Here is a 25,539-nt window from a genome sequence, read left to right as displayed (position 1 = left end):
CGAAAAGACTCAGCATAGACACCTGGTCTTCACCCACATCTCCAGAAGGATGCACAAAGCAACACAATCAGTATAGTGTCTGTACAATAGCGAGGCCTCAATCAAATTCATTAGATGCCAAGATGACCAGAGGACTCTGGATCTCATTTGAGTTCCCTTCCCTACAACCTTCTGAATAATCATTCTTTTATGAGGAAGATTGGAGTCTAGTTGAGAATTGGAGTGATTGTCAGGGTCAAAAGGTGGTTTTTTAATGAGTTCCTAATAATCACTTCTTTAAAAGAAGACTGGCTGTCAATGCCTTCCTGTGGGATGGCAAGATTCATTCTCTAATAATGGCCCCAGCAGATCCTCGCCAGCTTTCAGCATCCAAAACAAGTATTGCAGATCTATTGACTAGGTTACTGATTTAGAATCCAATTCACACTCTGAAATTTGGTAGGTTCTTGTCCCAAGATCAGGCCCAGTATTATCAGAATTACTGCTTTGAGAGCCCCCTAGGGCATGCCAGTGACAACACCACTCACACTCCTGGAAGATCTTCTGTGATTGTAAAATTGTTATTATTAAAATAATTAATCCAATAAGTAAACCCAGACAAGCAAAGTGATGTAACAGAACACTGTTAAGGTGGCAGCACCATTACAGACACATATTCACTCTATTCTTGGGGAGAGCTCTAGAAGTTGAGACAGATCCTAATCTGATTCTGGCTCGCCGATGAAGAACTCCCAATGGCTGTACCTGAGACCAGATATTTTATAGACCTTGATGGTCCTCATGCATATGTATGCATAGCTCTTCCCTTCTTTACCATACCTTAACTTCCTCGCCCTCATAATATTTGAGCATCCTTATCCTATAGGCTAGTATATTAATTAAGCAAAGGTTATTAACATACGTCAATTGAATTACTATGGTTACCTGTGGTTAGGCATCTGCAATCTTTCTTCAAAAAATACTACAGATCTCGCATTTGTGCTATCAATTCCTTAGCCCTTTATCTTATGATTACTGCTATAATTACTGTACAGCTAGAGGAGCATAACTGAATTCCCAGGTTGCAGTCTGCACAGCATTCCCAGAACCGTTGGCAGTGGCACTGGCCACACCTCACACAGAAAGCACTCTGTCTCCCCATCATACTTGACTCAACTATCTCTACATGTGCAGAAAGCTCACTTCAAATCTGAATGACATAATCCACAAAATAGCGTGAAAACTCCTCACAGCAAGAAATGCTCAACTCGCACACTGGATGAAACAGCTCAGATTAACCAGGCTGTTCCCCAAGCAAGACCATTCTGCTGAATCAAACTTCGTAAGCATTATTGCAGAAGAAAACTTCCTGTGGGCAGATTATTTCATTACTGTCCATTATGAGGATGCTTGCACCTTCCTGTGAGGCATCTGGTACTAGCCACTGTCAAAAGACCACTGGTCTGACCCAGCACAGCCATCCTTAAATTCCCAATTCCCCCTCACATGAGGATTTAATTCATTAATTAATAAAAAGGTGTTGAAATTACTTGGCATTAAATTAAGTATAGGTGTGGTACCATGCAATAGGTCTGAAGGGGATATATACCATCTTGTTTCTTTCATTGGAGTTCAAGATAATAAGTCATACGTCTGAACTTGCTTGTTTTCTTCTTCATGACAGGTCAGGATTCTAGACAACAAAATGACTGAACGCTTTGACTGTCACTACTGCAAGGAGTCCCTGTTTGGCAAGAAGTACATCCTGAGAGAGGAGAGCCCCTATTGTGTGAAGTGTTATGAGAGCCTGTACTCCAACACTTGTGAGGAATGCAAAAAGCCAATTGGCTGTGATTGCAAGGTACCTTGGACTTGTGTTTCATTGACATCACTTCTGTCAAAATAGATTGGCTAGGTCCATTCCCTGCATAAAGCATGCACCCTCCCCACAAGGGATCCCCACAACATTACAAAGGGATCTGGGTGGAAGATGTCTTCTCCATAACATCTTATTAACTAGGTAATTAAGAACCTGACCTTCCAAAGTGCTATGCACCTCCTTGGAGATCGAGAGGAATTGAAGGTTCTCAACACCTGTCAGGAAGTGCTTCAGTCCAGATTTCCAAGAATATCCAGTAATTTTGGGTGCTTAACTTGATTCTGGCCAGGCCCACTTTTCCAAGGTGCTGAGTAATCACAGCTCCCATTGACTGGTGTTGCGGATACTCAGCACCTCTGAACATGAGGCTCTAGGGTTCTAATGCTGGGCACCCAAAGAGTGAAATACCCCAAATTATAGGGTCACTTTTGAAAACTTGGGTTTTAACCTTGCTGCCTCAGTTTCTCTATGGGTTAAAAGGGGCTATTAATAATTACCTGCTTTACACAGCTGGTGTTAGGATTATTTGAATGCAAGTGAAGTGCTTCAGGTGAAAACTGGAGAGTATTTTTTACCATCTAGGGGAAACTTAGAACACCAGCCTTGGGTTTAATAGGTTAAAAATGTTATTGAATTTCTCTCCAAATGATAAATGTTAATATTTTAGCTGTTCGTTTAACAATAAGAACACTACCCAAGTAACATGGGGAGGAAGGGGAGCTATGAAACAGACAATATGCATGTCTCATACACTCTTGCAGCAGAAAGTGTCCATAGAACTAACTTAACTGGCTACCCAGGAATTCCCCCCGTAGTAGGGGACTCACCACTGACAGATCTCTTTGCAGCTGAGCGTGATGTAGCAGCTGTTTCCTCTCTAGTCCCCTCTGGCAACGGTCCCTATGGTGCTGTGGCAGTCTGCCTCATCTCGTGACTCAGCCGTCTGGCCAGGTCTCATTTTAGTCCCATCCTCTTCTGGGGTAACAGAATGTCTAATAAGTAATTCCAAGACCAGGTCTCTGGCCCCTGACCCTGGGCCCGATGGTCCTTACATCCTTCAATCAGGGTTTTAAATCATCCTTATTCCCTTATGTCAGGGGAGCTTCATGCCACCTTCTCAAGGCTGGTAGAGGAACCCAAGTTCAGGCACTGTGCTGGCTTCTAGTCCTGGGACCCTAGGATCAGCAGTCAAGATCTGCTTTGCCAGATACCTGATCACAGCCTCCCTGGATTCCTTCCTACTATTTGCCTTTCCTCCGGCCTTTCTCCCAGCCTTTTCCCAGGCTCTTTGTAATGAGCAGCTCCTTCCCACAGGTCCAGTTCCTGCCCTTGTGTCGGGGTCAGCCACAGGACCTTACTCCAGTACTGTGTCTTCCAACCATCTTCCCTCCCTGGGCTTCCTGCAAGTCTCTCTACCCTATAGTTCTCAGAGAGTGATAACAAAGCTCTTACCTCTCTCGCTGCAGCTCCAGACTTCCTTGCTTTATAGCACCACCTAGCTTCTCCCCATCTGGGCGTTATGCAACCAGATGAGTTAATTGGCCTCTCAGACCCACACTAACCCTTTCACCACATGTGTGAGGTAAACACTCCCATTGCACCCCTGCATAAATGTATCCTCTCAGGAACACCAGCTCTACACCCCGCCCCCCCAGGTTAGCAGATGTGGTCGGGGCAAGGGATTGGCTAGAGTGCTCCTCTGTTCCAGCTCTCTGGTGGCGGAAAATGACACCTTCAGGCCACAGGCAGCTGGACATGGGGTAAAGCAGCTTTAAGGCTGCTCTCCTCTAACTTACACTGGAGGCCAAATTTATCCCTGTCTGGCCCTAGAATCAGAGAGCTGCAAACATGGGATAAGGTCATCTTTGCCCATTCCCCTCAGATTCTGCACTGAGCATGGCTCAGCTGAACCCAGGAGTGGTGGCCTGTATTTTCAAAACCACATTAAATAGGGTACAATCCTGCAGTCTATGTATAGGACCCCAGAAATAATCTCAAAACCTTCCTAGTCCAGTTTAGAATGTAATAGTTAAGCCACTTACCTCAGACATTCATCTATACATTTTCCATGTCCAAATTGCTCATGTAACAATCTAACCACTGCCAATAAGCAGTTTGCACAACTATGATTGTCATGGTGGAATTACAATGGAGAGTTGAGCTAGGGTGGTGGAAACGTAATTTGGGGGGGCATGGAAGTGAACTGGCGGTCTAAGGGTTAGGCACCTATTAAGGGGTGTGGTCAGGAGATTGGACTCTCAAAAAATGGTACAAATGCCAGTTCTTCTCTTCCCAATTCATTCACCCACTGTGACACTTTAGGGTTCAATGCAGACCAGTAAGGGGTTATGTCACCACCTGTCCTGCAACTCTGCGTGCTTTTAATGCCATGGTGCTGTGGCCCTAACACCAACAGACAGCATGCAAGCATGAAGGTCACACCATGGCTTCCAGCTCCTTTTTGCAGGGTGACCCCAACGCTCCCCACATCACGCATTTCCCCAAAACTCTCTGTCCTGCTGTGTTCAGCCCTTTCCTGGAACACACACAGAAGTTAAGACAGTGGTTCTCAAACTGGGGCCGCCGCTTGTGTAAGGAAAGCCCCTGGTGGGCCGGACCGGTTTGTTTACCTGCCCCGTCCGCAGGTCCGGCTGATCGCAGCTGCCACTGGCCGCGGTTCGCCGCTGCAGGCCAATGGGGGCTGCTGGAAGCGGCAACCAGTAAGTCCCTTGACACGCGCCGCTTCCAGCAGCTCCCATTGGCCTGGAGCAGCAAACCGCGGCCAGTGGGAGCCGCGATCGGCCGGACCTGTGGACGGGGCAGGTAAACAAACTGGCCCGGCCCGCCAGGGGCTTTCCCTACACAAGCAGCGACCCCAGTTTGAGAACCACTGAGTTAAGTTCACTGCTCCGTTAATGAGACAGTGAACAGCAGCTCATTCATTTAACTGGGGTTTGACAAACACTATTTTAATCACAGCACCGAATTGGTTTATCATAAAAGTAACACAAGTTTATTAAACAAGAAGTCCTCCATTTAAGTGATACAAGTATAAAGCTAGAAGGGGTCACAAGCAAACAAAAGTAAAAATACGCTTTTAAGACTAAAACTTAATTTCAGCATGTTTCTCACCTGTGATCAGTTCCCAGAGACTTCAACCCCTTGGTTGAAGGATCCAACATTCTGTGATTTCAAGAGCTCTGACCCCTTTAATCCCTCAAGTGATAGATGCCAAAATGGCCTTTTCTCCCTGCTTATATCTTCCCAAAGTTCATTGGCCCTGCTTCAAGGGGCAGGAAGGCTTCCTGGGGGTGCAATCTCCAACCCCCATTGAGATTGTTAAGTAGTTAGGGATCACCTGGTGGCTTTGTTTACCTTGCATGTAAATGTGCTTTTCTTTGTCTTTGGTCACACCTTGCTTAATTTACATTGGAGACAGGTAGATAGCTGCCTTCCCTCCTGTCTGGGAGAAAACCTTTTTCTCCCTTTGGTCACAGACTCAGTGAACATCCATAATTCCTCACAGAGTGTTAACACACACATTTCACAATGATATTAATCACCGGTGTGTCATTAGTTCTCAAATTATATATTATATGACACTTCTAGATCCAGATTATGACACCAGTGTGTGAGGTGTAGTGAGTATGTCAGGCCTGACAAGAGTTGCTGACACAAAGTAGTGAACCCTCAGTGGGCCTCTGTGTCGCACCCAGCCCAACTGAAAAGTCGCTGGAAGGACCCCTTTAGGAGACTTTACATAGGTGAGAAGGTTTTGCTACCCATGGCAGGAAACAGGCAATAATCTGTGAAATGGTAAATTCGGTGCCAACTTTCCTATAGCTCATAAACACACAGAACAGGGAAGGGAGAGAGTCTGACTGACCTGATAAACTGAAATCATATTTCTGCCCTTCTCTAGAATGCACTTTTGTTCTAACGTCTCTTTCTAATACCCTGAGAAGATATTTCCATGTGTTGACATTCAAGAATCCCAAAACTTGGACTGAGTTCAACAAATCTCAGACCAAGTATTCAGGAATTATTCAGGCTGAACTTTTCAACTCAGATTTATGGATTTAGAGAGTGTGGGTGTTATCCAATATACTTATCTTCTGTGTTTTTAAACTAGACACTCTTTAATGGCTGATAAAGGTAGGTAGTAATATTTTAATATTTCAGATGATTGGGGGGGTTCTAAGTGTAAAGAAAAGACACAAAACTGTCTTTGTGAAGAATGTAACTGAAGTATTGCAAATGAAAATGAGAGTTTCTCAGTGAAGATTTGTTAAAAGTTATTGGAAAGAATAACAAAACAGATAAATCATATCTACTATTGTAGTGTTCTTTTTACTGCAAGATGGATCTATCTCACAGATCTTAAAACAACCCTCTCCCCAACCTCCCCCCCCCCCAAAAAATAACAATATTGACAAGCATTGTAATGTGAGTTTAGAATGAAGCTGATTTTAATCATTTTATCTACCGCATGTAAAATAAAAACCGAAGGCCAATGAAGGATCTGTATTTATTTTCTTGTTCATGTATAGCTTCTATACAGCTGAAAATTTTCAAACTAGAATTTGATACATTTAAGAAACCACCCTATGGGCCTGATTCTCCTCACACTTATGCCAGTTTAAATGAAGAGTAACTTCACTGAAGTTACACTGGTGTAAGTGAGAGTAGAAGCAAGACCTATATTTTTTTTCCAGTCCTCAATGTCACTGATGGAGCCCTGAGGATCTCCATTTGTTTATGGACTTCTGATACTCCCTGTAGGCCCTTTGTCATAGCCACTGGCAGGCTTCTAAACCGAGTCGTCCCTCCGCAGCTGGCAAAGCATTCATTTTTGCCTCATGCACAGAGCCGGATTAACGTATAGGCAAATTAGGCATGTGTTTAGAGCCCAAATTTGGGGAAGGGGTGAGCAGGGGCAATTTGGCTAATGAAAGGGCAGGTGGGCTAAATATGAGTAGGATTTTGTGCACCAGGTCACAGTGCCACTCACTCAAATTATGGAGTGGCAGCTGGGCTAAATTTGAGTGAGTGATGTTGTGACCTGCTGCAGGGGGTCATATTAGAAGGTAGTGGCCCAGAAGTGTATGCTTGCCAAGGGCCCAGTGATGGGGTAATTCAGTCCTGCATGGCACTTTTCTGTTATCAATGGCCAAGTGGCTCAGTTCACTGCTTCCTCAGATTCCTACTACCCAAGGATTTGGGTGCCTCATTCTCCACTGCTTTTTACCTTGAGGGGTCTTCTTCAACTGTGGAAAGTGGGTGTAAAATATGACCACAAGTACGGTTGACTTATTTGCTTTGGTAACACTTCATATCCACTGTGCACAGGTGTAAATGAGCACCCAACGTTCAAGGCAATAGGGGCCTGATCCTCCTTTGAATTACACCAGTGTAAGTCAGGAGTAACGTCTATGGAGTCAAAGCGGTGTAAAGTAGGTGCAAGTGAGACGACAGGAGAGGCAGGCTCCGGGTCTCCAACACAGCAATGCAGAACACAATCCACTAAACCTTCTCTTTAAGACATCTAGGCCATGTCCACACCAGCGAGTTTACAGCTGTACCAATGCAGCTGTGCCGCTGCAAAATCACTTGTGTAGCCACTCTATGCGGATGGGAGAGAGCTCTTCCGTCAACGTAATAAAACCACCTCTACTGAGTGGTGGTAGCTGTGTCAGCAGGAGAAACTCTCCTGCCGACAGAGCGCTGTGCACACTACCACGTATGCTGGTGAAATTTATGTCACTCAGGGGTGTGTTTTTTCACACCCCTGAGCGACATACGTTTTGCTGACATAAGTGGGGTAGTGTAGACATGGCCCTACGCTGAAAAAAACCCCTTTTTTTGACTTAAATCTAAAGGGGTTTTTTTTTTTAATCTTGCAATCTCTTTATAGTACTTTCATGGATGACTGTGAATATAATTCACAAATTATACAGACTGGTACTTTATTTAAAATGTTGGTTTTCACAGAAACACAGATAACTAAATGACAACATGTTATGTTAATAATATATCTGGCCTGAGGCCATCATGTTAACTGTAAACATTTCTAGCTAATATTTATAAAACTCTGACAGGCAGATTAAAAATGTTGTGTTTATTGAATGGCAGGAGGCACTGGTAGACATTAAAAAAATATCCCCGGGTTGCTTTCACAGCCATTGCACATTATTTCTATGCCAACAGCTTCCTAAGATTGTCTCTTAAGAAAGAATGAATTTGTATTAAAAAAAAAATAGGTTTACATTTCAAAGCCCAAGTCACTGGTGAACTTGTGCTACAGCTATTGTTTCCCACTCTTGCTTGCTTGAAACACTAAACATTCTTTCTGGAAATTCCTCTGCCATTTTCAAAAACTCAGATGTTCACATTTGCTTAACGGCTTAAATTTGACTTTTGAGTTGATTTCAGCATTCTTTGCAATTTTTTTAAAAATAGTTTCTTTGCAGTCTCTTTGGCACAGAGAACATCACCAATACAGGAAATACCCACAACAACTCACCTTTCTAATGCAGACCATAAGGCGACATATAAAGGAATGAAAAAATCTGTTTGCAAAATTTGAGAAAAAAATTAAAAGAGGATTGTTGTGGAAGGCTACTGTGGCAGCATATGGGCCAAAAAATAATCAAAAGGGTCAATCTTAAATATGCACTGCAAACAGAAAATGGAGCCACCAGTAATATATGGAACAGGAAGGTTATCTTAACAACACTTTAATTAAATCTCAATCCTTTGCTGAGCTGCAATTCTTATTTTGCTTTGGCACTGAAAATCTGACTTGTCTGATATCCTGTGTTGTGTTGTGAGGAGGAAGAGACACCAAGGACCTTCACCTGTACATTTTCTAAGCACTGGTTTTCGCAGTGCATCAATCAGTCACAGGACCTGCACACCAAAAATGTACACACTTTGAAATTGTATCCTACTCTTCCTGCCTTAGATTCTAAGGAGAACATTGTTTCTAGTAAAAATGCTGATGTTTTCACTAATTCATGAACACAAATATATTTGGTTACTTTCCTGTTCATAACCTCTCTAATCTCCTTCTTCCTATTGTGGTCTCTGAGGAGACCAAGTTCAGTGGAAAACACAATGGCTTGAGTAGTAAAGCCTAACTAAAAAACAATACTGTTTCAGGGCAATAAGGGATTTATGCTTATAAAACTTGGTAACTCTAATCTTATGGTTCTGTTCAGTTTAAAAAAAAAAGTTATTCACCTACAGTTATATCTCAGAAGAGGAAAAATATATTGTATCCTGAATGTGTAAATTATGGAAGAATTATGGAAAAAATACAATCTCACCCTCACTTAAGAAGGTTTGATTTGGAGAAGTTTGCTTTGAGAACAATATTATGTAATACAGGATTGACCTTTGTAGAACGATCAGGCTGAGAAGCACCCCCCCATCCTGTTTCTAATTCATACAAGTTTATTAAATTAGGGGTTTTTAAATCATCAAATGAAACTAGCTAGGGGAGGGAAATTATTTTTTGAGCTCAGAAGAAAAGTAACTGACTTAAGCGCTAAATATTTTTCCTGTAGATTCTGCTACAGGCTTTTTTTAAGCTCTGCAGAAGCATGCAATTCCCCCCCTCTGCTTTAACCAGTAACACATATCCCTGAGATTTGTCTACAGCGCTCTTTCTTTGCGTAGGCTATAGAACATTCATACCATAAACAAATGTGCATGTGTACACACACACACACACACAGTTTCAACTTCCTTACTTTGGTCAGAGACCCATGATCCATCCAAGGTAACCCTTCTACATTTCTCACCTGTGCTTGCTTCGCATATCAATAGGATAACAGAATCTCTCACCTGTACATCAGTTGGCACAAGCTAAAACATACATTTTCAAAAACAGCCTCGAAAGTTGCACCCATAATACTGGTTTAAAAATCAGGGTCAATGGATACATTGGGCCAGATCCTTATCTGCACTCGGGCTGCTTTGCTCCACTCTGGTTGCACAAAGCCGCTATGAAGCTAGCTTAACGAGTCTCTTGAGGATGCCTTCTAATGCTGGGGTATCCTTGGATGTCATACTACCATGATAATGGCTTTATGTCACTCCCTCCTGACCTCATACATGTAGTGAGGATGGATCGAGTGTCTTTATAGTCATGATCCCTGCTGCTGCTGGAACAACTCCTCGCAGTTGTGAGCAGCCAATGCAAATTAGAGGAGGTCTGAGGCTGCTCTAGCTTGCACTGGAGACTGGTCCAGCGGTAGGACATAATTTGGCTTCAAGTCACCATTGCACATGCAGCTCAACCACAGCTCAGCAATTTCGCTAAGCCAATATGTCTACATTACACTTCAAGATTTAACCTAGCTTTGATGACTCTAGAGGTTTCTGGACAAAAAAACATTTCATTGTTAAAGAAAAGGGAAAGGCATAGGTGTGACGTTGTGCAGTCTATATGGTTTTATAAAAACATAATAAGAAGTGAATATAATGTAACTGGAATAGTTTTATAAAAATATGATAAGTGAATATAATGTAACTGGAATATGCTTCATGCAAAAGGTCTCTTGTAAGGTATCATTACAAAGCTTATAATCTACTGAGTGTGATCATCCTATTTGTATAAATGTACCACTCTTGTATCTAAAACTAGAAATATGAAATATAACTCTGAGGGCCTATTGTAATTATGCAAAGTGTGGGCCATTAATAGTGGTTTGGAATCTTGATGACTCCCATTAACCAGGACCATTGTCTGCAGATGGCTGTGTTTACCTGTTAGTCTTCCCTGTATAGGTGTGTGCTGGCAAGTGGGTAATGAAGTCTTGCAGTGACATGTGATCATGTCACCTGACCTGGAATCCATCTTTAACCTGGGTGCTTTTCCAGTGGGGGGGGGGTGGAAACCCAGAGGGACAAAGGGTTCCCGCCTTATGCAAAAGATATATAAAGTGGTGGAAGAGAACAGAGGGGGAGAGGAGCCATCATGAAGAATCCCCTAGCTATCACCTGAGCTGGAACAAGAGCTGTACCAGGGGAAAGAATTGTGCGCAGGCCTGGAAGGTGTCCAGTCTGAGAAAAAACTTACTGAAGCATCTCTGAGGGTGAGATTATCTGTGTTCAGTTTGATTAGACATAGATTTGCGCATTTTATTTTATTTTGCTTGGTGACTTACTTTGTTCTGTCTGTTACTACGTGGAACCACTTTAATCCTACTATCTGTATTTAATAAAATCACTTTCTACTTAGTAATTAACTCAGGCTTGGTCTACACTAACCCCCCAAATCGAACTAAGGTACGCAACTTCAGCTACGTGAATAACGTAGCTGAAGTTCGAAGTACCTTAGTTTGATCTTACCTCGGTCCACACGCAGCAGGCAGGCTCCCCCGTCGACTCCGCGGTACTCCTCTCGCCGAGCAGGAGTACCGCAGTCGACGGCGAGCACTTCCGGGTTCGACTTATCGCGTCCACACAAGACGCGATAAGTCGAACCCAGAAGTTCGATTGCCAGCCGCCGAACTAGCGGCTGGGTATAGATGTACCCTCAGAGTATGTATTAATACCTGGGGGAGCAAACAGCTGTGCATATCTCTCTATCAGTGTTATAGAGGGCGAACAATTTATGAGTTTACCCTGTATAAGCTTTATACAGGGTAAAACGGGTTTATTTGGGTTTAGACCCCATTGGGAGTTGGGCATCTGAGTGCTAGAGACAAGCACACTTCTGTGAGCTGTTTTCAGGTAAACTTGCAGCTTTGGGGCAAGTTATTCAGACCCTGGATCTGTGTTGGAGCAGATAGGAGTGTCTGGCTCAGCAAGACAGGGTGCTGGAGTCCTGAGCTGGCAGGGAAAACAGAAGCAGGGGTAGTCTTGGTACGTCAGGTGGCAGATCCCAAGGGGGTTTCTGTGATCCAACCCGTCACAATAGGCTTCATTATTTCCAACTTTAAAAAGTGCAAGTTACATTTTTGGTGAGGATTGTATAAGCAAAAAGGAAAAAAAATAAGCAGTTAACAGATACCCACTTTACCAACTTTGGAGGTAAAAAATATTTTGAAGAACACAGCAAAAAAAAAGTGGGGGGGGCGGGGAGAAAAATTCTTATTTTTTCCAGTTTCCTAAGTTTAAAAATGCCTCCAGTTTCACAAAAGACAACAATAAAGAAAATAGATCTGCAGTCATTCCATTTTCCACCAATGAAATTTCACATTTTGGAAAGCTCTCTGTTGGCTCTAGGTTGCACTTTTCCAGGAAAAATATTATTCCTTGGAGATCGTGATTAAGTTGTTCAACTTCCTTTCAATAAATAAATGTAAATATCAATCTCTTCAACAAAATAGGGTTGTTTTTTTCATTTTGATGTTAGAAAATCTGATATTTAAGGATCAGAAACTGGTTTCTTTCAGAAGGTTGTGTCTGACGTGAACAGAGCAAGTTGTATGAATAACTCTTTGAAAACAGTGAAATAGGAACCTCTATGGGTATTACACTTTGTGTGACCTCAGAGTAGGAACAACAAGAACATCCTCAATTACTACCTGAAAAGAGATTTTGAGGGAGTTGAGGTGAGCAGGGCAGGTATTCAAACAAGATTTTCTCACAGTGCCACTGTTAATGATCTGTCTCACTGATGATAGTAAAATGCTGACATTCCTTGGTTCATTCTTCTCTCTTCTGTTCACCAATATAATTTAGAGCAAGCAGTTTGTCCAAATTATAGTTTTTTAAAAATAAGTTTTTAAATGGAAAGTGAAAGGTTAGTTTTTTCCAGTGTATTTTAAAAATTGCCTTTTCATGATACAGGAATCAATGCAAACTCTGAGAACCTATACATTTAAGCGGCCCTTGGGTAAGTCAAGTATTCGGATTATTCAACCTACGCAAAAATGCAATGGGTTGCTGTCTTCTTTTTTCTTTTCTTTTTTCCCCAAAACCTTTTTAGTTGAGATTTATTTTGTAAAATCAGGATGGTTTGGATCTGGGTTTTGTCTGAAACACCAAAGACTTTGGGAGTTACAATGGACTTGGGCTTTTAATCATTCCTAAAAGGACAATCCTTTAAAATCATTTTCTGCACTGACATTTCAGTGGAAGAAATATTGTTTGGAACTGTGATGCCAATCCTAGTATCAGACAGTTCTAGAGTGGCACCTACAGAAATGATGTGACATCGCATCTATTTGGGGTGCCCATGGCAAAGCAGCAATGTAAGTAGCAGCAAAGTGGTAGTGACAGTTCTGACCCATATTTAGCATCTAAGTAAAACTGAACTAAAGCTAGTCCTAAAAAATGGAGAGATACATGGCCAGTTCGATCCTTAGTGTAAAACCATTAACAAATGGAATTAATACCAGAGATGAATGTGGAACAGAGATGTCTGCCAAGACCCATGTTAAGGAGGAATGACCTAGAAGACAGCAATGGCCAAGACGGAGGTCAAAAATGTATTATATTTCTGTTAATGACTTAATTGTTAGGGGAAATACATAAATGAGACTACTTGTTTCTCTGTGGTATTACAAAAAGCAAAGGTTACATTGCTTTTGGGGTTTTGTTTAAAGCCTATTGTAAAGGAGATAGAATTGTCTTTTGCCTTTTTGGGTAACCACAGCAAATCAGTTCATCGTCAAGCAGGACAATTTCTTTTCCTGAGCTGTATGAATAAGCCTCAAAACCTGGCTATGTGATTCAGCCTTGGATATCCTTGTGTAACCCTTCTGCCCATCAGAGTTAGCAACAACAAGGGCCAGGTTCAGTATCTAGGGGTCCCTTTTCAATAAGGCAATGGAAAACCGGCTCGAGCCCCCATCCAGTGACCTGGGACAATTACATACTGCCCCCCCGGGCGCCTCTAGGAGGCAATACTTCCCCTCGTGCAAGCACAGAGTCTGAGTGTAGCAAAAACCTTTTAATAAAGGAGGGAAACAACGCGGCATTATGTGGGGAAACACGACAAACAGGATTCATAACACAAACCATGAGCAAAAGACCCAGCCCCAAGTAAGCTTGTCAGTGTCCTTTTCCCCTCAGGGTCTTAAGTCCAGCAACCCAACAGTCACCCCACCCACAGTTTGTGTCCTTGGTCAGTGCAACCCCAGAGTTCAGAAGTTCATCTGCAGAGTTCACCACCCAGACTGAGTGGAAGGAGGGGGAGGTATGGGGGCACCTTACGTGCTCCGTTGCTCAGGTCGACGGCCGATTGCCACACCTCTCCACGGGGTTCTGCTGTAGTCTTAATCGCCAGCCGCATCGCTCCACCAGCCATCCTGCTGGCCGCTCCTCTCTGCTAGCCATCCTGCTAGCCACTCACCAACTTGTCTTCAGGCCCTTCCCCTATTTAACACAGCTCTCAGTGATTTCAGCTGTTATTAGGGGGGCCTCAGTGCTAGCACACTCAGAACCACTAGCCCAGAGTAGGTCTAATGCTTAGACCTAGTAATCAGTGATTTCAGCTCTGCAGCACCTAACAAGACTCCTAACTACACCATTAAGAGGTCCAGAGAGCCCATACTACCAGGTACACATACCTGTCCCCAGCCTCTCTCAATTCACTGGGCTTTGGAACCCATGTCCCTTGCCTAGCAAGTGCTACTTAGTTGAGGGCAAGTTCCTCCATCATAAAATGCCAAGTACAGTTCTACTCTCCTTGATTCAAATAACCAGGATAACACTACTTTATTACTCCTGCTCCAATAACAAAGAGACTGGGGATCCCATAGCAGACAAAGTGACCATTTGGGCAAGCAGTGGGTGGGTGGGTGTGCCCATGCAAATGAGATCAGCCCCTGAAGTCCTTTTCCACAGCTCACCACCAGATCTCAGGGTAGAGCTTATTCTGACTCTGCTTACACTTGGATATTCTCCCAATTTACAATTGTGCAAATTATTCATTCTGTTTATTCTGTGGTTTTGGATTTCTACAGGATCTGTCCTACAAGGACCGGCACTGGCATGAAACCTGTTTCCACTGCTTCCAATGCAAGAACTCATTGGTGGACAAACCTTTTGCTGCAAAAGAGGAGCATCTACTTTGTACTGAATGCTATTCCAATGAATACTCTTCCAAATGCAATGAGTGCAAGAAGACTATCATGCCAGGTTAGGATATACCACTTTCATTTGTCTGTACTTTAAAGGCCTGCCCCAAAGCCCACTGAAGTCATTGACAGTCTCTCAACTTCATTTCATTTTATATGGTTTAAAGGCCAGAAGGAACCATTTTCTGTATATCACAGGCTATTCATTTTCATCCCGATGCCCCTATATTAAGCTCAAATACTTTAGTTATACTAAAGCATTTCAGTCCTCAGGAAATTAAACTATGTGCCACTGGGAAACAGCGGGAGAGAGGAAGGTGTCCAAATGCCAAGATTGCTGCAATGGCAGGAAACTGGATGAGACCAAAAAATAAAGGCTGGGTCAAATATCAAAACTAACCCCAGCATCCCTTGTAACAAACATCTTTACAATACTGAATGTCCTAATTCATAATCTGATGGGCCAGTTGGGGATGTTATAACCTATGTTTTAAGTTATCCAGATCACCTAATTCACATAATAGATCTCCATACATCCATTATACAAATGAGATGGATTAATACAAAGAAAGGGGGAAAAGTAAGTTCAGTTCTATTTTTAATTCAATTTTTGATAAGCATTCACATCGTGCCATAATCAATTTGTACACTATATATGAAAGTTTTATGCAGCCTGGACAGCCAAAGTTCTTATACACCTTGTCTGTCTAGTTTTGTCTTTCTTTCTTGTACACCATCTTGACTGGCTGCTACCATTTTGAAGAGCAACAGGGTGCTTTTAAAGTTTAACTTTTTACTTAAATAGCTAAATTGGGAGCTAAATGCTCCCAGTTTAGCTTTTTAACAAAATGTGAAGAAAGCAGCCAGGCTACCTCCAAAGTGCTGTTGAGTACTGAATCTGAAAAGATAGAACCGTTTCCCTTTCAAGCTTGGCTATCCAAGAAACAGCTGCCTCTCAACAGCCTAAAACTTGGGTATATGGTAACAGACCATTGAAACGTGCTCTGTAGTTTACAATGCCATAGCATTCCATTACAATTTGAAGGCTTAAAAGGCCAGAGGTTGGGGCTGGGTCTAGAAATAGATAATGAAAACAGTTTTTACTCTTAAAATTCAGGAATCCATATACACGCCTGGTAATGATCAGTGATATGATGTTATTCCAGCTGAATCCTTTCTGAATTGGCACTTTCATGTCAGCCATGTAAAAATTGGCATGGGTGCCTCACAGGCCATGACATAAAAATTGCAGGGGCTTGGGATATAAGATAGGATGTACAAATAGAAATCATGCAAATGTGTTTAAAAGCAGATGGCCAAAATTGCTCAGGGTTCCACATTTGCACTCTCTTTCCCCTTTTCAGGGGTATAGATACATTACTTGTGTTTTATTAGTTGAGAAGTATAGCTAATTGTGTCATTTTTAATTGTGAGAAGGAGTGTTCATGAACATTATTTTAATTTAGTCATTTCCTAGTGTTTGGTGTGCTCCATTTATTTTAAGCTTACAACCCAGACAGGAAATCAATTAACCAAACATTTTGCCTGCCTAATGTATGCAGCTAAAGCCATCATCACACTTGGTAATCAGGCTGCTCTACACCAGTGTTTTTCAAAGTTCAAGTCGGTTGCGGCATGTAAGGCACTGGGTCACTCTGGTCAGCACTGCTGACCGGGATGTTAAAAGGCTAGTGCCTACCTTTTCCGATAACATGCAGTGCCCCGGAAGCAGCCAACAGTGGGTCTGGCTTCTAGGCAGGGGGGCCACGGGGCTCCGTGCGCTGCCCCTGCCCTGACCCCCTCCTGCTCCCCAACCCCTGCCCCTGCCCTGAGCCTCCCCAAACCCAGAGCCCCTCCTGCAGATGTGGTCGATGTGGTTCAAAAAAGATATATTGGAATTGGAAAAGGTTCAGAAAAGGGCAACAAAAATGATTAGGGGTATAGAACGGCTTCCGTATGAGAAGTGATTAATAAGACTGGGACATTTCAGCTTGGAAAAGAGACGGCTAAGGGGGGATATGATTGAGGTCTATAAAATCATGACTGGTGTGGAGAAAGTAAATAAGGAAGTGTTATTTACTCCTTCTCATTACACAAGAACTAGGGGTCACCAAATGAAATTAATAGGCAGCAAGATTAAAACAAATAAAAGGAAGTATTTCTTCACACAACACACAGTCAACCTGTGGAACTCCTTGCAAGAGGATGTTGTGAAGGCCAAGACTATAACAGGCTTCAAAAAAGAACTAGATAAATTCATGGAGGACAGGTCCATCAATGGCTATTAACCAGGATGGGCAGGGATGGTGTCCCTAGCTTCTGTTTGCCAGAAGCTGGGAATGGGCGCTGGGATGGATCACTCGATGATTATCTGTTCTGTTCATTCCCTCTGGGGCACCTGGCATTGGCCACTGTTGGAAGACAGGATACTGGGCTAGATGGACCTTTGGTCTGACCCAGTATGGCCGTTCTTATGTTCTTATGTAAAAGGGTCAGGGACTAACATAACTGGCATTTCCATCAGACTCATCCTTGTGCTTGTATCTGAGGCACAAACACAAAGCAGAAACTAAATGAAAAAATAACTGTAGGACTTTAATAAAAGGTGTGGAACAGAGCGAAGGTAAGGCTAATACTGCAGATTTCACAAGAATTCCTAATGAATGAATTCTCACAGTGCCATCTGAAGGAAGCCTGAGGCTTTCTGTAGCTACTCCTCTCTCCTTACAATAACTCGCACACTCTGGAAACTTCCTCTATGAACAACACCCAACTCCTTGCTATGCTAACTAATCACTACACAGGTTCTAGCAATCAGTAGAACCAATTCAAAACTACAATGGTTAAAACTGCTATAACTGTCAGCATGAAGGACTTCATTTTGTGCTTTGATCTCATGACAGGTACACGCAAGATGGAGTATAAGGGCAACAGCTGGCATGAGACCTGCTTTATCTGCCATCGTTGTCAACAACCAATTGGAACAAAGAGCTTCATCCCCAAAGATAATCAAAACTTCTGCGTACCCTGCTATGAAAAGCAGTTTGCCATGCAGTGTGTCCAGTGTAAGAAGGTATTATTCTTAATTTATGTATCTCAAATTTACAAATTTGTCATACCTACTAAATTGGTGGAGGGTTTTTTGTTTTTCTGTGTGTGAGATAAATTGTTATGAAAACAATAATAAAATCAACTGACCTTAGGATATGCAGTACAACTTTAGGGTCCAATCCTGCAAACCCTTATTAACAAGCTCAATGCTTATTACCATGAGATGTTTCCTACAAGGGGATGACATCTTTAGTTCTGAGTGTGGGAAAGGCATGCAGCGTGAAATTTTCAAATTAAAGCACTCAGCAGTGATCCAACCCAGCTCCCACTGAAATCAATAATATTTTCCCATTGACTTAAACAGGAGCTGAGTTAGGCTAATGCTGAGTCCTTTTGGAAATTCCAACCATAAAGATCAAGAGGAAAAAAGAAAGAGTTGCCATGTTTATAGCATATATTTTCTGAAATCAACATTTCTGAAGTCATTACTCAGTTATAGGTCACAGGCGTTTGCAGGATCAGGTCAATTATTTGCACAACATATTTCCTACAATTCATACACCACCATTCTTAGTGAATTAGAATTAAAAAATACCAGAGGAAGAAATAAATGAATGACTTGATCCTGCAACCCAAAGTCTTGTGGCTGATTCCTTGCTAACATAATTTAGTATCACTGACTTCAGTGGGATGGTTTGAATGACTCGTTATGTGATGGATGTCCGGGACTGGGTCAAAGAGATGCAAGCAAAGGAGAAGAGATACATTTTCAGCAGAGATTTGAAATTAAATGGTCTGTTGATGAGGAGGAAAAATAAAAGGAGGCTGTTTCAGACAGCAGAAGCTGCAGAGATAAATTATTTCACCACCAGGGATGGGATTATGTGAGAGCATGGAAAGGAGGCCAGTGCTGAGGTGAGCACAAGGAAAGGAGTAGAGGAAAACATGGTAATGAACCAGGATGGTGTAAGGGTTTTATATACAAAGAGGACAATTTTGAGCAAGATTACAAGTTGAAAAGGGAGCAAATGAGTTATTTAAAGATGAGACTTTGCATAATTGGGCACGATAATCACTTATCCCAAACCAAGGCTTCCCTCTCAAGGTCAGTTCCTGCCAGTAATCATAAATGTTATTCCTGGTTTTAAAAAGAAGTCATCCTCAGTAAGAAGGTGACCTCACAAAACCTCTTTTATTCTTGAAAAAAAAAACAAAAAACTACAGGCTATCACTACAGGAGGTGTAACTTACCGGGAGCAGCCTTGGCACAAGGAGTGCTTTGTTTGTACTGGATGCAAGAAGCAGTTGTCTGGACAGCGCTTTACCTCCCGGGATGAGTTTGCATATTGCCTGAGCTGCTTCTGCAATCTCTATGCCAAAAAGTGTGCTGGATGCACCAACCCCATCAGTGGTAGGTGTCTTACTACCATGATCTTCAGAAATATAGAAGCAATTAATTTTAAAAATATTTGTTAGAAATGTAGTGGTCAGGTTAATTTAAGAGACCCAACAAATATCCCAGTCATATCATATCCTGAATTTGAGCACTTTTATTTGTGCAATATTTGGAGTCTTGGAAAAATTGGAATGAGTCCTTACTTTGAATTTTTCTCCTTTTCATTTGATTTCCAGGGAACATGTAGACATATCCTAAAACAGCTATGCATACTGTACCACATACATACCCCATATGGTATTCAACCTACTTTTATTTCTGAGACACTACTGTATTCACCAACAATAGTTTCCCTCCCAATAGAAAGTACATTTAATTATGTCTCATATTCGACTGCAATGGGGTTTTCCAGGATTTTCAAGATAGGTGCTTAGAAATCACAAGGCTTTGAGGCACTGCCCTTCAATATAAAAATATTAAAGAGAACAATTATATAGTGCTGTATGACTAAGCATAAAAATATAACCCTCCAAGTGAGGTGATCAATGCTTTAGACATGTGAGTTATACAGTCCAAGACTGAGGTTCTGAGCCACAACTCATTGCCTGTCTGCTTACACCTCTCCTGCCATTAGCAATAGTCCACTTTGGATGGCACACTTAGCACTTCTTTGCCATCATGGAAATTCAACATTTTCTGTCTATCTTTATGCTGCAATCTCCCCCTTTGAGCTTTTTGATACTAACTTCACTTCCCTCTAGAGTGACCAGATGTCCCGATTTTGGGGTCTTTTTCTTATATAGGCTCCTATTACCCCCCACCCCTGTCCCGCTTTTTCACACTTGCTGTCTGGTCACTCTACTTCCCTCCCAACTGTCCAAAATACTCTTGCCAAAATCATCTCTCACTTGTCAATTCAACCACGTTGCACACATCCTTTCAGTCTCTTCACTGACTGGGACTGTACTGCACCCTCGGCAACAGGTTCAAACAGTTTGTTCTTGCTTTCAAGGTCATGCAACACATAACTCATATTGAAATCTGAACCCTTGTCCCCTTTCACCTTCCTCCAAACTTCTGCTTCACCAATGAGGCCATCCTCAATGGCCCCTTCACCTCTTTCTCTCAAATATTTTTGCACTTTCTTCCCATGCTTCCACTTTCTTGACACACCCTCCTCAAAACTATCAAACCATTGCCTTCGCTCTACTCAGGTCACTCAATCCCAGTTCTGCAACGTTACCTTCACAATGGAGCAAGTTCACATTAAAACATTTTTTTTAAAAACCCTAATCTTTCAAGACATATGTATCCCTGTACTGAATAACCATGTTATCTTATTTCTTTAACCCATATCTTTCCTCTCTGTTCTGACTCCCTGGTGTACATTATAGTCCATTTCTCTGTCAAATCCATCAGTTAAGGTTCAAGTCCATCAGTTAAGGTCCAGTTCCTATTCACACTGAGTAGCATGAAGATTAAAGGCTGCTCTATGCTAGAAAATTACATCAAACCAGCAATGCCATTCAGGGATGTGAAAAATCCACACCCTTGAGTGACATAGTTAAGCTGACCTAAATCCCCATGTAGACAGCACTAGGTCGATAGAAGAATTCTTCCATTCATCTAGCTGCCTCTCTGGGAGGTGGATTATCTACGCCAATGGGAGAACCCCTCCCGTTGACAAAGGAAGTGTCTACACTGAAGCTCTACAGAAGTGCAGCTGTAGTGTTTTAATTGTAGATAAGCCCTAGGATACTACTCACCACGTGTAAGGACGGCAAAATTAGACTAAAACAAAGCAGGAATGGAATTCTCTCTCACAAAAAGTGTCTTTCATTGCCTTATATCTGATACCAGTAGGAGTCCCCAAATAGCATTCTTACACTAAGCCAACTGATGACTGGTACTCCATTGTTTTTCCTTATTACTTTTGGTTTTTAAATAGGACTCGGAGGAACCAAGTATATCTCCTTTGAAGAACGGCAGTGGCATAATGACTGCTTTAACTGTAAGAAGTGTTCTCTTTCATTAGTGGGCCGCGGCTTCCTCACAGAAAGGGATGACATCCTTTGCCCCGAGTGTGGGAAAGATATTTAAAGTTTAAAACAAGGAGGAAAGCAGAGCTGTGCTTGCAATACATATTTTTTGAAACATGCGATGTTGTGTACTAGCTTTAGTCAACCATATAAAGACTTTACTCTTCTGTGTTTCTCAGTACCATTCACATCACGTAACCTTTTTTTCCTCCAGACTGTCTAAATCCAAAGGCGGATTGGGAGGGGGGCAACAAATGATCTCAGAATCTGTAGATGGGTTGTTAATGGTTAAGAATTTACACAGTTAACCAAGATAAGTGCAAGACTTGATATATGAAATGTTTTGATGGTTATTGACATTTTCTTTTCTTCACTGAATATTTGAATTTATAAACCTTAGTCTTCAAGAGAGAGATATGTTTGAAGGATTACAATGACTATGTGCTATAACTTCATAGATAGAGATTCAGGGTGAAATCTTGACCCACTGAAGTAAATGGCAAAACTCCGTTTGACTTCAATAGGCCAGGAATTCAAGCCTAGTGTTCTTGGAATGTGTAATTGCAGTGTGCTGTCAAGTGTGTAGAAAGATGAGAATGTAGCGTGTGTATCAGTGTTAAAGGATCTGTGCCATGCCTTAACTAGGAAAAAATCATTAATCAATCATTTAAGTGGGAGTGTTCTGTAACAAATATTTTATTGCATGACTAGATGATCATTGTGTGAAATACAAATTCTGTCGTCAGTATCAATTGAAACTACACTGCATAGTGTATTTCTTAAAATAATAAAATCATTTAATAAATTGAAATTTTTTGTGATTTTGATTTTTTTATTACTTTTAATGTGTCAACATTTTCTAAAGTAGAGTGTGCGTAGAACGCTTCCAAAGTTTAAAAAAATACAACATAAACCATATAAATACAACCCACTTCCCCAAAGTACCAGTAATACTGAATTTGCAAGGTTCTGATAATTATCCTCAAATGGACGCACCAAAATAGCAGGTTTCAGAGTAGCAGCCGTGTTAGTCTGTATCCGCAAAAATAACAGGAGTACTTGTGGCACCTTAGAGACTAACAAATTTATTAGAGCATAAGCTTTCGTGGGCTACAACCCACTTCTTCGGATGCATATAGAGTGAAACATATATTGAGGAGATATATATACACACATACAGAGAGCATGAACAGGTGGGAGTTGTCTTACCAAGTCTGAGAGGCCAAAATAGCAGGTAATCTCCCACTGATTCCAATGGGAGGAAGACTCTCCAAACAGAAATGAATAGTAACTAAAATGTGCAAAAAGACCAAAGTAATATCACCCACTACAATAATTAATGTATGCTCAATTGCTGTATTTAAAAACTGGTAAAAAGTATTCTTCTGAAAATAAAGTTTTAACATCAACTACAATTTGAGGTAGTTGGTCAATTTAGAATCCATATGGCCTTATATAAAAATGCTGACCATGTCCAAAACATTGTGTGATTTTATGGGTAAAACACAGCAATTGGAGAGAAAAAATGTGTCTGATCACCAACCATTGGAGATATTTGCTACTAGCAGTCACAGGTGGGCCACATGCCACTGTAGGCAGTCTCATCAGATCATACCTTCCATAAACTTATCAGGCTCAGTCTTGAAGTCAGTTAGGCTGTTCCAGAACTTTACTCCTCTATTGGTTAGAAACCTTCATCTAGTTTCAAGACTAAACTTTTTGATGGCCAGTTTATATCCATTTGTTCTTGTGTCAACACTGGTGCTTAACTTAAATAACTCCTCCCCCTCCCTAGTATTTATCCCTCTGATGTATTTATAGAGAACAATCATATCTCTCCTCAGCCTTCTTTTGGTTAGGTTAAACAAGCGGAGCTCGAGTCTCCTCTCATAAGGTTACTTTTCCATTCCTCTGATCATCCTAGTAGCCCTTCCCTACCCCTGTTCAGTTTTAATTCATCTTTCTAAAACAGTGGTTCTCAAACTTTTGTACTGGTGACCCCTTTCACATAGCAAGCCTCTGAGTGCAACCCCCCTTATAAATTCAAAACACTTGTTTATATATTTAACACCATTATAAATGCTGGATGCAAAGCAGGGTTTGGAGTGGAAGCTGACAGCTCGCAACCCCCAACCCCCCATGTAATAACCTTGCAACAGCCTGAGGGGTCCCAACCCCCCCGTTTGAGAATCCATTCTAAAACATGGGAGACCAGAATTGCACACAGTAGGAGCCTAGTTAACACTGAAAAATATAATTTGTCCTTCCCTCTCCCCTCTCCATTTTTTTTTTTTTAATATAGTTCTCACAGCTAAACGCAGTTGTCTACTGCAACCTCACCCAGAGCTGGATACAGTGTAATAGTTACTTGGCTTGTTTTACATATTACTTTTTAAGTACACCCTAATTTAATTTTTTTTTTTTTTGTAACAATGTACCATTGCTGACACTGTTTCCATTATTTTTTGCCTTCAGCCCCTTAGAGTCCTGCACGGATACAAAATTTGTATCTGCATCCAATCCGCAAACATGGTCCACAGCTATAAAGCAGATTTGCAGGGCTCTACAGATCCTTCTATTATTACTGGTGTGGTTTCATGGACTGCAATTAGAGCTGAGGAATGGGGACTTTTCTGAGTCTGTGCATGCAGCACTGGGTAATTCAATTCATAGCTCCATTTCCCCACCTGTAACACTGAGATAATATTTACATCCCTGAAGTTTATACAATGGTTTTATAAAATGGGAGAGCTGTCTCTAAAGCTATTTTTATCATCTACCTATCATTTTTCTATGCCATATTTGTGAATTTGATTATTCCTCAGAGATTAACCTCTTTATGTCTTTGTATTCAATCTTATTTCAATGATATCAGCCAGTTTCTCCAATTTATCAAGCTTGTATTTTATTCAGTCATACCTTCCAAAGTCTTCATGTTACCTACAAATATTTCAGTTTAGTTACTGTGCTTGCTCGGTACAAGACAACTTCTGAACAGGCCACTCACTATGCTACAAGTGGTATGAATTTGTAATGAACATTACTGCTAGAGAAAAACTAAATTAACATCTCAAAATGTATTCATGAATGGACTTTAACTAGTGACTGGTATATGAATTTTTTGGGGGTGGTTTAGCCTCACCAGGGAAGGCATGACTTTAATCCAGCCATGTTGTTTATTTGTAATTTACATAATTCTTTCTAGGTCTAAACTCAAAATTTACCAAACGATTTAAGAGCTCAAGAGAACACACGAGAGATTTATTTGTACAGAAGTCACAAAGTAACATACCTGCCATGACAAATGTTAATTTTAACTTTGCATAGCTACTATTGCAACATGTGTATTCACGTCCAACACCTTTTGGTCTGGCACCATTTCTAGTTTAGATTTGCTACAGAGAAAATTGCGGGTGATAGAATGTGCTGGCAGTGGAATAATATCATGAAAAACAATCCATTGAAGGAGACTTCTGGCACAAACTTCAAGAATGATGGCCATGTCAGACAGTGAATACCCTCTTTATGCACTTTCCAGATGGAAGTAATTTGTATTCAGCAGGAGTTGGAGAAGATCAGTCAGTTAATTATACCTGATGTACTTTCAGAATAGAAGAATTTCCCTGTCATAGTTACCGATGCAAATCAGCTTTCAGAATAAAGAGAGAAAAAGCAACTTTGGAAATCTTTGTACCCAACATGGGTTACTTATTACCTGCAATGAATCTCCTTTAAAAACTAAAATTAGTATAGCAGTGCAGTTTGTGCAGGTAACTCTCATATATACAATTAGTTCACAGTTCTGTTTGCACAATCACATTATTTAATGAAGATTAAAGAAAAGCCATCCACTCCCAAACAATTTTGGTTTTACAATATCAGATAAGTGAACACTATCATTTTTATCATCACTTTCTATGTGAGCAAAAATGCACTTAACATATACAATACTACCCACCTAGGTCCTTATACTGCATCTATCACTGTGGTATCTGAGCATGGTACTGATTGCATTCAGGAGGCTCTCCAAGCAGCATGCCAGAAAAGTGATATTCTAGCCACTGTAAATAAATTATTCCAAAATACAGTAGCAGTTGTCCTTGAACCGTATGCCTGGATGTATGGAAACCTTAAGCTCAGATGATATACTTTTTCTAC

The 25,539-nt window shown here is 41.4% G+C and overlaps 1 protein-coding gene across 1 annotated transcript; it reads left to right on the top strand.

Annotated features, from left to right (window-relative positions):
* Positions 1–1,684: 1,684 nt before the first annotated feature.
* On the top strand, positions 1,685–21,442 carry FHL2 (four and a half LIM domains 2). Its single transcript, XM_065412143.1, has 5 exons — positions 1,685–1,840; positions 14,782–14,956; positions 17,799–17,968; positions 19,171–19,357; positions 21,291–21,442. The coding sequence occupies exons 1-5, from the start codon at positions 1,685–1,687 to the stop codon at positions 21,440–21,442; spliced, it is 840 nt and encodes a 279-aa protein (XP_065268215.1).
* Positions 21,443–25,539: the final 4,097 nt, after the last annotated feature.

This window comes from Emys orbicularis, chromosome 1 (assembly GCF_028017835.1).
Source record: "Emys orbicularis isolate rEmyOrb1 chromosome 1, rEmyOrb1.hap1, whole genome shotgun sequence".
Lineage (NCBI taxonomy): Eukaryota > Metazoa > Chordata > Testudines > Emydidae > Emys > Emys orbicularis.
The sequence above is the reverse complement of the archived record's forward strand: the minus strand, read 5'-3'. Positions and strand labels throughout refer to the sequence as shown.

Coding starts and splice junctions, on each gene's coding strand:
- FHL2 (XM_065412143.1), top strand. CDS start 1,685: ATGACTGAACGCTTTGACTGTCACTACTGCAAGGAGTCCCTGTTTGGC. Junction 14,957..17,798: donor CAAGAAGACTATCATGCCAG/GTTAGGATATAC, acceptor ATCTCATGACAG/GTACACGCAAGATGGAGTAT. Junction 19,358..21,290: donor ATGCACCAACCCCATCAGTG/GTAGGTGTCTTA, acceptor GTTTTTAAATAG/GACTCGGAGGAACCAAGTAT.